At 40.8% G+C, this 12811-nt stretch overlaps 1 protein-coding gene across 1 annotated transcript in view; it reads right to left on the reverse strand.

The window, feature by feature from the left end:
* Positions 1–561: 561 nt before the first annotated feature.
* Positions 562–12811, reverse strand: part of lingo3a (leucine rich repeat and Ig domain containing 3a) — a 46821-nt gene continuing 34571 nt past the window's right edge. The window contains exon 2 of the mRNA XM_074668472.1: positions 562–5928. Within this exon, the coding sequence (XP_074524573.1) occupies positions 4038–5876 (1839 nt within the window). The 5' untranslated portion in view covers positions 5877–5928 and the 3' untranslated portion in view covers positions 562–4037. The remainder of the gene's footprint in view (positions 5929–12811) is intronic.

The raw sequence follows: 12811 nt of genomic DNA on the forward strand, positions 1-12811 counted from the left end.
TCCATTAAATCACTTCAAATCATACGGCAGAAAACACCATTTGTTTTCACTTTGGATTGTTAATGCAGCCAAGCCGTTTAAGGAAAGAGCTCACTGTTAACTACATAATAATGACATCAAACCTTGAACTACTGTCACCAGCAACTTTGGATTGAACAGGAACCATGCAAAAACACAGTAAAACCTCAGTGCATCAACTAAAAGGATATGAAAACAGTGCTCATCGTATTATTTGTGAAGGAGCAGCCTGAAAGTTCCTCTTTAGTAAACAAACTCTTAAGCATTGCTTCCATACCCTAGTCTAACAGAGGAGCTCGCATTGCCACATTATATCTTACTCTCACACATCACTAGGAAGCACAGCATTAACTGGTACCTCTGCAGATTAGAGTCTTTTTTAGGAGGCCCTAAGAGACACAAAGCTGATTACCTAAGTTAGCAAAGAAGTTCAAATATGCTGGAGTGAATAAAGAGAGTTCTGTGTGTGTGATTTTTTTTTTTTTTTTTTTTCACCATTATTATTGAAAGTGTTTCAGAGTGTCAGTATGTGAGGAGAGAAATGGCCTTGAGACACAGGATTCCATCTTTCTCATTCATCCATCTCAGCATGAGGGGTCCACTGAGAATTGAGTCTTTTAAAGGTAGATTTTTATTAACTTAAAACAACTTGGGATCTAACATCTTCCTCTCCACTTGATCCTCAAATCGTGAGCAAGTCAGGATAAAGATGGCCTAGGTTGGACAAATCACGTATGAAAGTGTAAACAAAGCTTATTTTCACCTTCCCACAAAACATGTATTTTTTGAGTATCTTGTGTTATAATGAATACAACAAAAAGGAACAAGATCAACACTCTTCTTAGTTTTTGTAGCACACATTGACATTGAAGTACCTAGATCTGAGTTGAAAAAACAATGAAGGAAACATTGTAAGAGGTCAAATTAAAAAAAAAAAAAAGCAACACAAAATTTCACAGTGACGGGGTCACAGGTTTATTGTAGACTTTTGATCAACTTCTCAGACTGCCACCGTCAAGCTCCAGTGACCAGATGACTGCTATAAAAAAATGGGACAAGAGACAACAAGACATCATCAGCAAAGATAATACAGCATGCTTTATAAACAGTGTGCTTCATTTTTTATAAAACAATACTATACAAAACATTCTAACCCAATTAATGGCTTTTATATTTACAGGATTGGATTTAGCAAAGTTCAAAGAAAACACCATCATCCGTTGGTTTGCATTTCTGAACTGAAGAAAGGGAGTTTCACTGATACACATCAGTCGGTTAACATATCTGCAGTTAAATATCAGAAACCTTTCATTGTTCATGGTTAATCAAATGTAAAAACTGTTGTGCAGTGTACATTTGGATGAGCATGAACACCACATTAGGTAATATGGGACTCATATTGACCCTGGGCATGGGAAGGCTGATAGACTGCAGCACCATCTGTAGCCAACAGAGGGCAGCAGAGTTATGCTTTTGGAGGAGCAGTGGTTGAAGTGAGACAGAAGTGGATAATTTTGAGCTGGTGTAGTTGGTTTTGAAAAGCTTCAGCCTACAAATTAAGGGACATAGATGAGAAACGTTAAATAATTTAATCTGTTTTAATGCTTCCTATTGTTTTGTTTAAAGTAATGAGAGAAACAGGTTTCTGGTTTTACTGAAACATGCTGCTCATGGCCCAAAACTGGCAATTTTGCGCTGTTTGCAGTGGCTGCAACTGCACATTAATTCTTAAGTTACAATATTTCATTACACTCCCTGTTGTAGAAGCTGTTTGCGTTAATACACAAAAAAATGTTTTTGCTTCTACATTAATGCTGTATGAAAATACCTCTTGCAATTTCTGAGCATGGCCTTTTTTCACATTTGACTTTATTCACATATGAAAGCCAAGTTTTTTAAATAAAAACCTGTAGTAAGCAGCTCTTTTAGAACTGTCACATAATTTTATACAGCTGTCTTGTGGGTCGTGTACAGTATGTTACTAAATTTTAGCCTCAGTGTCCCTCTATGATATATGGACTCCCTGTTCTCTGACTTGGTTTCATTCTGACCTTTGTTTCAGTGCGCAAGGTCTTTATCACATTAGCATTTCTCCCTGCGTGTGTCAAACACATCCATGTCCTGATAAGAACCCACTTAACTCCTTCCCCCTGCTGGTCAGCCAAACCTTCCCACTGTCACTCACAGCCAAAAATAGTCAAGTGAACTGAAACCTGACATAAATGCCTTTCATGATTTAGTATGTAAGCTCAGGGAGCAAGCAGACAGGTCTCAGTGCAATTTCTATCTGATGACATTTTGAGGTGAGTGAAAGACTCTGGGCTCTGCATCAAAAGGAAGAATTCAAGAGAAGTATAGAAGAACTCACATAACAGTTTTATAAACAACAACAAGGGTTTTCTGTCACTATTTACAAAATATATAACACATCTTATACATTTCAAGGATTATTTTTATATTATAAGCAGATCAAATTTGGAATGAATTCACCCTGAAAAAAATTTGATTGGGAATTTATACACATTAAAGCCACTATGTTCCTGTTTTATGATTCCACTTTTGAGATCCCAGACAAACAAAGATGAGATTTTGTTCATTATATACAAAGACAATGACAGAAAAAAAGGTGCTGCAAGAATCATACAAAAAGAGACACAGCACAACAGCTCTCCAAAAATGAAGCCAAAACACTTAAGAGTCAAATTTCAGTGACTTGTATCGCTCATAAAGCCTGCCTCCGCCATATGAACAGATGTGAGATTGGTCAAATCTTGAAATCAGAATACAGAGCAGAAAATCTGAGATATTAATTTTTATTGGTTATTGGATGCACTCAAAAGGGCGATGTAAGGCCATGACTGACAATGCTGTGTACACCCGATTAGCAGAATTGAGGTTGAACTACAAAAGGAAACACAACACACTAACACAAGTCATTGAACTTTGAACATTGGCAGCACTATGGTCCAAGAAACTGTTATGCTGTGTACTTTGCTGACCTGAGGGTTCAATTTGTGTCTGTGTGTTAGTTATCATGAGGGGCAGGTAAATACTACAGCTCCACGGGCTAATCCTTGCAGCCAAAACTCGGGCTCACACTGTAAAATGTGTCACAACAAATCTACACAAGGTTAATTTTGGCTTCACTTGTGTAGAATGGGAGGAGGTGGGGCCATGTTGTCTATCTTTATGTACAGTCAATGAGTCTGCCACTGCAGAGTGCATCCTGGGTAGCTTATCATGAAGAGTTCCCTATAGAGTTTTAAAAAATTTGACCATCTTGAGGTGGTTTCCTGTATGAATGGCATTGCATTGATATCACATGGTGCTTTTCAGTCAGATTGGCAGTGTTGCAGAGAGAAGACTCTTGGTATCTAATGTATTCTTTACAAATCTAGCATCAGCAAAAAAGCAGAGCCTCTTCAGTTATGTCATAGGAGTGCTTTAAGTCTTGACTGTGGTAAAGTCTAAATTGCAGTATACAGCTGGAACTATTCAAATACTTATTGGCAAGTCCTTGGCATTCACTGAGCACCACCCATGTATAATGTATTCATGAGTCTGGATACAGAGGGCTTGGATGGAGCAGAGAGGTGAAGACCTTTCAACATGGAGAGGACAGAGTTCCTTGTCTGGAGGGAGGACGGAGTTGGCAAGTGCTTTGTTGAGGTTAAAGACTTCTCGGACTCTGAGTGCTTTTGTTGATTGGTCCTTGAACAGTCTGTTCAACAGTTTACATCTTCAGCTATAATCCAGATTTCCTCTGCACAACATTACACACTCAACAAAGCAATATAAATATATCAAACCCATACAGACTTTCTTTTCTATATATATATATATATACACAGTAGATTTATAAACAAAAGGCAGTCCTCTTATAGTGTCCTAGAAATGGTTGTATGTAGTGTTTTGCATGAAAAAGTCTATTTCGTAGTCTTTTCCCTACATGCCCTGGCTTGAGTCTGCTTTAAAAAGCTTCAGGAACATACACTATTAAAACAAAAAAATCCTGATGATCAAATCATTTTCATGTTGAACTTGCGTGCCCCACCCTGTCCTCCGCTAGCAGCGGGCCCATCCACCTTCCTGAAGGAGTACTCCACAGAGAAATTGTTCTTGTGTTGCCCCCTTCCCCGACTCCACACAAACAGCAGGATGAAGCAGAAGAGCACCACCCCCAGGAACATGATACACCCCATGGCTGTGGATATGAGGATGGTTTTGAGGTCCAGAGTGAACTTCAAGAACACTCTGGTGTCATTTAGATTCGTGTCATTAAGGTCCCCAGCATAGTACGTGCGGTTGGCCATGAGGGCTGCATCTAACGGCAGCCCGCTGACTGTAAGTGTGGCAAAATATGTGTCATTTCCACCTGCATTGCTGGCTATGCATATGTAAGTTCCACTATCTGTCACTTGTGCATACCGTATTTCTAAAGTACCTTCTGGTAACACAGTCAGGCGGCCACTGCTCTTTGTGGTTATGCGGCGGCGTTGAGGAGAGATCCAGAATATCACTGGTGTTGGCTCACCTTCTGCTCTGCAAATAAACGACACCACCTGCCCTTCGCGTGCAGATATCTGCTGCAGCTTCCGGTTGCGGATTTTAGGCTTCTGGCAGGTAAAGTGATCAAAAAGAGCAGAGTCAGAAAAAGCATTAAGCGCCCGTCCCTGCACTTCCACGGGTGTTGTGCACACTGGGGCGGCACCATCAAAATTGAGGGTCTTCCTGCGTTGAAGGATCCACAGCAGGCGGCAGTCACAGGCCAGAGGGTTTGCGTCCAAACGCAGCGTTTCCAGTGTGTTCACAGACTGGAAGGCCCCCTCCTCCAGGGTTACCAGGCTGTTAGTGGAGAGATTCAGAAGGCGGATTTGCCTGAGACCACCCAGTGCGTATGGCTGCACCACTGCCAGGTTAGTATTGACAAGGAGCAGCTCTTTCAGTCTGACGAGGTCCCTCAGAGCCCAGGACTCCAGCACAGAAATGGGGTTGTGGGAAAGGTTGAGGCTAGTGAGGTGAGCAAGGCTGCGTAGGGCGGAGGTGGGCACAGAGGTGATGTTGGTGTGTGTGATAGACAGCCAGGATAAATTCAAACCCTGCAGGCTGTGAGGGGAAATGTACTCTAAAAAGGGCCAGTGATCAATCTCCAGGCCCCTCAGGTTTCCCAGCTTACGGAAGTTCTGGTCCTCTAAGGTGGAGATGCTGAGGTAGCGAAGCCGTAGGGTCACCAGGTTATGCAGGTAAGACAGAGACTGACTGGACACTGAAGTCAGGTTGCACCTCTCAATGGTCAGCTCCCTCAGTCCCACGAGACCCAAAAAAGCCTTGTAGGAAATATAAACCAAATCATTGTCTCCAACTTCCAGGTTTTTTAGACTTCTTAGGTCTTGGAAAGTAAAATCTAGAAGAATTACAATCTTATTCCCACTTAAGTCCAGAGAAGTTAGATTAGAGAGACGAGAGAAAGCCGCCATCGGGACGAGCTTCAGCTGGTTCCCCCTCAGGGAGAGCGTCTGCAGATTCTGGAGGCTTGAGAAAGCATTCGGCTCCAGTACACTGATCATGTTTTCACTCAAGTCCAGCTTTTCCAGACGCTGATATGGGAGCAAGTCACCATGCTCGACCCACCGAAGTTTGTTCCCGCTGAGGTCCAGGCTTTTGGTGTCCGGGGGGATGCCGTCTGGCATTGTAGACAAGCGTTTACCATTGCAGGACACAGTTTTGAGTTTTGTGGCGCACTCACAGCGCTGAGGACATCCCTGACCCTGTGTGGGTGATACAGTGATCATAAGCAGCCAGAACAGGGACTGCAGGAGCCAGCCTACATCCTGGCCGAGGTGCATTCCCATGGCCATTCTTCTTCCTTCTGCTTCGCCCTGTCTGGGGTTCAATCACTGGGCCATGCACCTGAGGAGAAGGATAGGAGGGAAACGCAGGGGAGAGAAGAGGAAAGAATGAAAGAGGGAAGAAAAGAGAAAGACAGTAAGACAAATTAATTAAGCTCAATTCCCCTTCAACAGCAGTGATTAAACACTCTAAATGAGTGAAATTACAATTACAAACTCTAATTGACCCAGGACAGCAGTGAAATTAGAGCCAGAGCTCAGCGATAATCCTCAAAGGACCGGGTCTGCATTCAGCTGAAACCGGTCGATTCACAATGGTCAGCGGTGCCTTGTAAGCAGTCTGCTTTTAAAATCATACACTTGTACGCACATAAATGCATCCCTAAAGAGCTATGAGTCAGTTTTATATCTGGTGATTGTTTTGCTCTCAAGCCATTTCATGCATTGTAAATGAAAACAGGAAAATTGAAAATCTTCCCCATTCATGAGACTTCATGTGAAACATCTTAAAATGCATGAAAAGAGAAAACAATTGCAGCCTCTCAACAGCCTTTGAGGCCAAAATGCCTCACAAAATGCACTTAAATGGTGCATTTATGCAGTCAGAGGAAGCAGAATACCAACAAATAAAATTACAGCACTGAAGAGAAAAATAGGCAAATTTAAACAGTCTGAGTATCCAGCCGATGGTGACTTATGTAAATATGGGACGAGTTCAGTCAGAATAGGAGAGGGCAACCACTCTGTGCATCACAATAACTCAGTCTGTCACACAGCGTGTCTCTGCATCATGACCTGCCTGTGGCTTTCATATGACACATACATTCACCTTTCTGGCCCCATCTCAAACCAGTCCCTCCTCACTTCTGCTACTAGAAGGAGCACGCTTTATTGAAGTGACACCCCGCATCACAGATGAAAGAAAATAATGCTATTCAGAAGACTGGAAACGATAATCAGATCCTGAACATAAAATAAACGTTTGGGTGTTTACACATTCACGGTTGAGCTATTCTTACCTTGATAAAAGCAGCTGAGGTCCGTTCTGGTTCACAATGCATAGCTTTGATTTATGGAGCGTCTACCGTGACAAACCATGAGCAGCTTTATCAGCAAGTCAGCATCAGAGCAGACTCGCTGTGGATCTCATGTCTCACTCCCACTCAGGGGTCTTGAATGGCTCTCAATTTGGCAGACACTCCATGAGAGGGAGAAGGGTGTAGTTACAGTTTTAGAAAGGCTCTCTCTTGCTCTTCCCCTTCTGTCTACAGGCGGATGTTTGGCAGCGGAGTGATAATCTCTCTCTAAATCCATAATGGAGTACCAACCAGTGGGATGGAAAGTAGCTCCAGCAGACATATTCCATGACAGCATGATAATTGAGTGGTGAGGGGGACTGACAGAGTGCTAAAACATACTGAAAGGTCACTGGTTCAAGGGGTCCCCAGCCCACCACATGTGCTTGTAATGTCACAAAAATAGCCTTGGCAGTTTTCTCTGAGAATAAAAAAATCTACTGCCCATCATTTTTAAGTTTTACAAAGATGCATTTGACTTATTTGAATGATTAACTAATGTACTAACATTGGATACTAGTTTTTAAAGTCAGGGGAAGACCGAAGTCACTGACGTAAAGGCTCCCATACATATATGTACCAAATCCCCCAAATCAATGGGACAAGACACAAGTCCTTCATTATTTGGAGGAGCTCTAGCTGTGTTGACAGAGTTTTAAATTCCCCCTTCCTGCCGCTGAAGACGATTTAATAACTCCTGTAATGTCTCTCACCTCTGCAAATGTTCTAATTTACATTTTTCTCTGGCCCACAGACGACTATTTCCATTAGCCAACCTGCCATTGAGTGAAATTAACAGTCCGGACGCGTGAACAGAACCGACTTCTAGCAGATGGGCCTAAAATGAACAGAACACTGTTAAAAATCACTCAGGACAAAAATCTAGACTTCTGAAAATCCATTAGCAGTCTGAAAAAAAAACAGATGCTTGAGTAGACAGCAATGCATGTTGTCAGCACTGCATTACGACTGGCAAACAAACAATAGTCAGAAATTTCAGACCTTCCTTTCAGAGTCCACGCTAATGTGCCACTCACAGGTCGAGTAAGATTCATCAGAAAGAGAAAGCACTCTTTCTGCTACAAAGGCAGAAAAAACCCAAATCCATTAATGAAGCATAAACCCATAAAAAAATAAAAAAAAATGAAAGAACTTATTGTTTATCCCAGGGGGTAACAAAATTCTTTTCAGTGAATCAGGGTGAAAGGTCACGGCCCGAAACTTAACATTCGTGTTGCGGTGTATGATACTGAATATGCCCATTACATAATTGTGCAAAATAAATACTCATACAAGTAATTTTAAAAATGAAAACATGTTTCTTTACATGTTTCACAGCATGAAACTAATGAACATCCATATGGCACAAATACTGGGCCTATATCTTCAGAGACATTTAGTGCAAAATAACCTAAAAAACATGGGACACAGCACGCTCCTTTAAAACCAAAATAGTGCATTTTCCATTCTTTTAAAATGAGGAATAGTAATAAAAATGAACACCTGCTTTAACTTATTGCCCTATAAATGACTACTGTATTTACATTAATTTACAAAGATTATACCCTTTTAAAACAGCGACTGTCTGCCTACATACTAGGCATACTGCTGTGGACTTAATTTCTGTGAAAAAGTACTCATGTTCCCAACTATTTTTTAACTTCCTCTTGTCAGAGTGCACACTCCATCCCAGCCATGACTCTGCATCCTTTTATTCTCTGGTCATAGACTTCTAGATTTGAGCTGACGGGACAATCACCACCCTACTCGCAATGTATCACAGCGTTAACTTGTGGTCAGGACAGGAAGTGCAACAATACGTAATGAATAATGAATGAGAAATTCAGGCGGTTTGCAGTGGGAAAATAATAATGATAAACAAAAAAATGTGAATATATACTTTAAAAACTCAAACATTGGCAGCGGGCTGGAAAAAAAAACTTTGGCCCACAGGCCCCAAACTGAACAGCCCTGGTCTATCCAGTTTGAACAAGTTTTAAAATCAGTGCTGCAGGATCTAAGAGTACAAACAGAGATCTAGCAGTTTGTTTGGAGATTAGGTTGTTAAGGTTATACTTGCATTAACAAGCACGCTGCTTGTTGTAATGTGGACGTGTCGTCAGCTTTCTTTGCAGACACTGTTTAAAAAAAAAAAAAATTGGCTCAAACTAACTTGCTCATCCACCATAGAGGAATTTCACTGCTTTCTGTCTACCCCAAAATCCATGTCATTCCTGTCTTAGAGATACTTTTCATCCACATTGACTTTTATCCCTTAACTGAACTAATATCTGCATGTGTGGATGTCTCACCCTCTCTTGGAAATCCAACCTGCTTCTGCAGAGTTTATCATTTTTTTATTTCAATGAACAGCTGATGCACAGAGACTGAAACAGAAAACCACGAGCGACCTCCCCCAACCCCCACCCCACATTTTAAGTGGCAGTCACATGATCAGTTGTCCAAAGTCGTATCTGGTAGCAGTCACTCTGTAACAGCCGAGGGGCCCCACAGGTCAACAGCAGGTGGACAGAGGGCCGTGTGCACTCTCCTGTGTACTGTATGATTCCTCCCTGTGGGCTCTGGCTGCACACAGAGCTGCTCTCTGACAGGCTACTATTACCTGCTCGTGAGCTAGAGTCCAAAATAACCATTGTAGTTTTTGTTTACACAGCAGAAGTACAGTACAGCTCTTCCCTGCTGACCTTCAACTGGGGCAAGTGACAGAAGGTAAAGTATAAAGCAGAGGCCACCAGTGCGGTGCCCATGGGCATGTTCCAAAAAAAGAGTACGGGTCACAATGGAGCAACTGCCAGAAATATTCCCTGCCATTACTGCTGTGTAAACCATTAATAAGAATTGTAGATAATTAACACTGACATGTGAGCAGTCTATCCACATAGTATTACTTCTACTACTATTATTATTGTTATAAAAAAGTGATCTGTGCAATTTTCTTCAGGAAGTTTGTTATCAGACAAGTAGCCCTTTGTAACACTCATTCCCTTTGAGGCAGCCCTCGGTCTCAAAAAGGTTAGTGACCCCTGGTATAAAGGCTGCTAAAGGAGCTGTTTGTCCCAGCACAGGACAGAATCACAAACACTATCGATCAGAGTTTCTCTTTTAGTGTCCCTGGTTTTAAAAAGGGAGGAAATCCTGCTTTTAAAACCCAACTGAAGTCATTTTGAACAAGAAATAATACAACCTGATACACAGATGGGAAAATGAGAATACTAAAACTGCCCCGACACTTCAAAACCATTACAGCAGCCTTTGTTTAAATATAAGAGTGCATAAATTAAACAAATGAATTATAGTTATATTTCCAGGCAGAGAAATATGCAGTGGAGCTGGGTTATGTTAAAACTGAAGTCAGAGTATGTGAGGAGGCATACTAAAGTACACCAGCTACAGATTGTCTCCCAGGCAGAATCCATATCCAGCTCTGCTATAAGCTGCAGTGCTCGAGTCTGCTCCCAAAGAACAATACAGTAGGAGTCTAATGTTGTCATGGAGACCCCCACTCCAAGCTCCCCTTTTAGTCTCATTTTCTTTTCCACACTCAGCTGAAACACATCTGTACCCTAGACACACTCAGTGAATTTCCATGCTCTTACTTTGATAATGCTTTTGCTCATGACAAAATATGTATTTATCTTAAAAATATTCAGTAAAAAAGTTCACATGTATGTTCCTTTTACTCCATTTGCAAATTTTTAATTATTATAAGCAAGTAAGCCTTACTTTTGGCTTATAATATCTTAAAAACATATATTTATCTGAGCTTCTGCCATACATTTTTTAATATGTCTATTGAGACATCTTCAATCAGAATAAGACAGTGGATGATTTTTATGAGCTACAAGCCACAATCTTTAAATCTTATACATAAACTGGCTTTAAACACTTCACTTCATATCTAGTTATATAGTTGAGAGGTTTCATCTTTGATAAGTTCTTTAGTGCTTAAAAAAGGTGTAACACCATAGTTGGCAACTCTGTTCACAAATGTAGCTCAAATGGGAAGGAGGTAGGGCTGAACGATTTTGGAAAATAATCCAATTGCAATTTTTTTAGACCAATATTGCAATTTCAATTTGCATACCATTTTTGGGTGGGGATGTTTATCTTCTGTATTGTTCATTTAACACAAGTTTTGAGTCATTTTATAGTATGAACAACACGAAAAAAGATACTGTTTCGCGTTTCAAACAAGTCTTTTTTGCGTTTCTTAATTGAAAAGAAAAAGGAACACTGAAACTTAACTGAACACCAGTTTTCAGTTAGAGTAACAAACCATACAGAATAAAGTGATCAAGGGGTATGGCTCTACGATCTACTGGATGGATCTTTGTAGCACACTGGGTTTTTTTGCCAGAAAAAAAAAATCTGCATTTTGACTTTTGCTGGTTTTAAGGGATAACAAGTAAAAGTTACTTTATTTTCCCCAGGTCTGTGATATGAAACTTTTTTTTTTTAATTGCAGCCTTTGCAATTTGAAAATTGCATTCTATTACATTGCCATGTTGGTTTAAAATCGATTAATTGTTCAGCCCTAGAAGGAGGTGAAGCTGACTGCACTGAATGTTCTAAGTAGAGAAGAAACAGACAAGAAAACCCGCCAAAAACATTATCTGAAGTCAGAACTTTCCACCAATGCAAGTCTTCTTCAGATTAAAACAAGACTCAGGTACACTTTGGTCTGTGTCAACCTGAGGATTGCTTGTTTTTATGTTTTGATGTCAACTGTGTGTGGTTGGATGGGGCAGGATATCAATATCATTCCACTCATTAATTCCTACCAGGTCAACTAGTTACAGTTGTTATCAACATTAAAATATGTCGGCATCTGTCATCGGGACTAAAACAAGAGGACCTGGAGATGAACCCTCCATCATGTATGATTCAGTTTTTTTTTACTTTACCCTTTTGGTCTCCAGGTAACATTGAATTAACCAGCACTTTATATCAGAGATAGTCTTTACAGCCAGAGGTGGTGTTCTATTCTGGAAATGCTTCAATATCAGTAAGAAGAGAGGTGATTTGAGGCATCTACTTTATGATTTCAGGAAAAACTGTTCAGCTGTTAGTAACAGCAGCTTTATGTTTGGGCTTCTCAGCTGTGAACAGACTGTAAAATGGTTTATGTAATGACTTTGTAGGGCCAAAGGGCTTAAAGAGACACCACCAGCATCATTAGTAAGTTTACTGTGGCCTTTAAATTCATGAGTTGAACAGATTTCCTACTTGAAAGGCTCAGAGTCAGACATATTGCGCATCAATAGGGGGAAAGTAGACCTTATTCACAGCAGACACTTTGCCTCAACTTGTAAGAAATGCTCATGAGTACATAAGAAACGGCTTCACCCCGATGAAGAGGGAGGCATATAATCTTAGGACTGAAAAACAGACGCAGCTAGATAAAATTCAGATCATTTAATCATGCGTTTGTATTACAAAGCCTTTTTGCAAAGGTGTTTTCCTTTATATATTCACTGCAAACCAATCAAAATGCTAAACTCTGAAGAGGGTGTCATCTGAAGAGAAGTGCACTGTGGTACGTTTGATCTGTTAGTTGCTAGACACTTAATTACACAGAATAGAAGAGCCAAAAACAAAATAACAACAGCCTGCTTGTGCATAGCCAACACATGGCAGGATATTAAAAACTCATTATGTGTTTTTTGTCCCCGTGGAGGTAAAATCCAACCAAAGTCCTTCACTCAGTACTACAGCAAGAGATTCAAGCTGTGCTGCTGTGACACTTAAAGACCAAATGAAAGCACAAATCAAAGACAAAGGCTTCACGCTGTTGTCTGCTGCTCTTGAGATGCTCAAAACTGCTGCTGACACTCACACTGTGACACA

Source organism: Halichoeres trimaculatus, unplaced genomic scaffold (assembly GCF_033239565.1).
Source record: "Halichoeres trimaculatus isolate MK-OKI-2021-1 unplaced genomic scaffold, fHalTri1.1 fHalTri1_scaffold_4, whole genome shotgun sequence".
Taxonomy (NCBI): domain Eukaryota; kingdom Metazoa; phylum Chordata; class Actinopteri; order Labriformes; family Labridae; genus Halichoeres; species Halichoeres trimaculatus.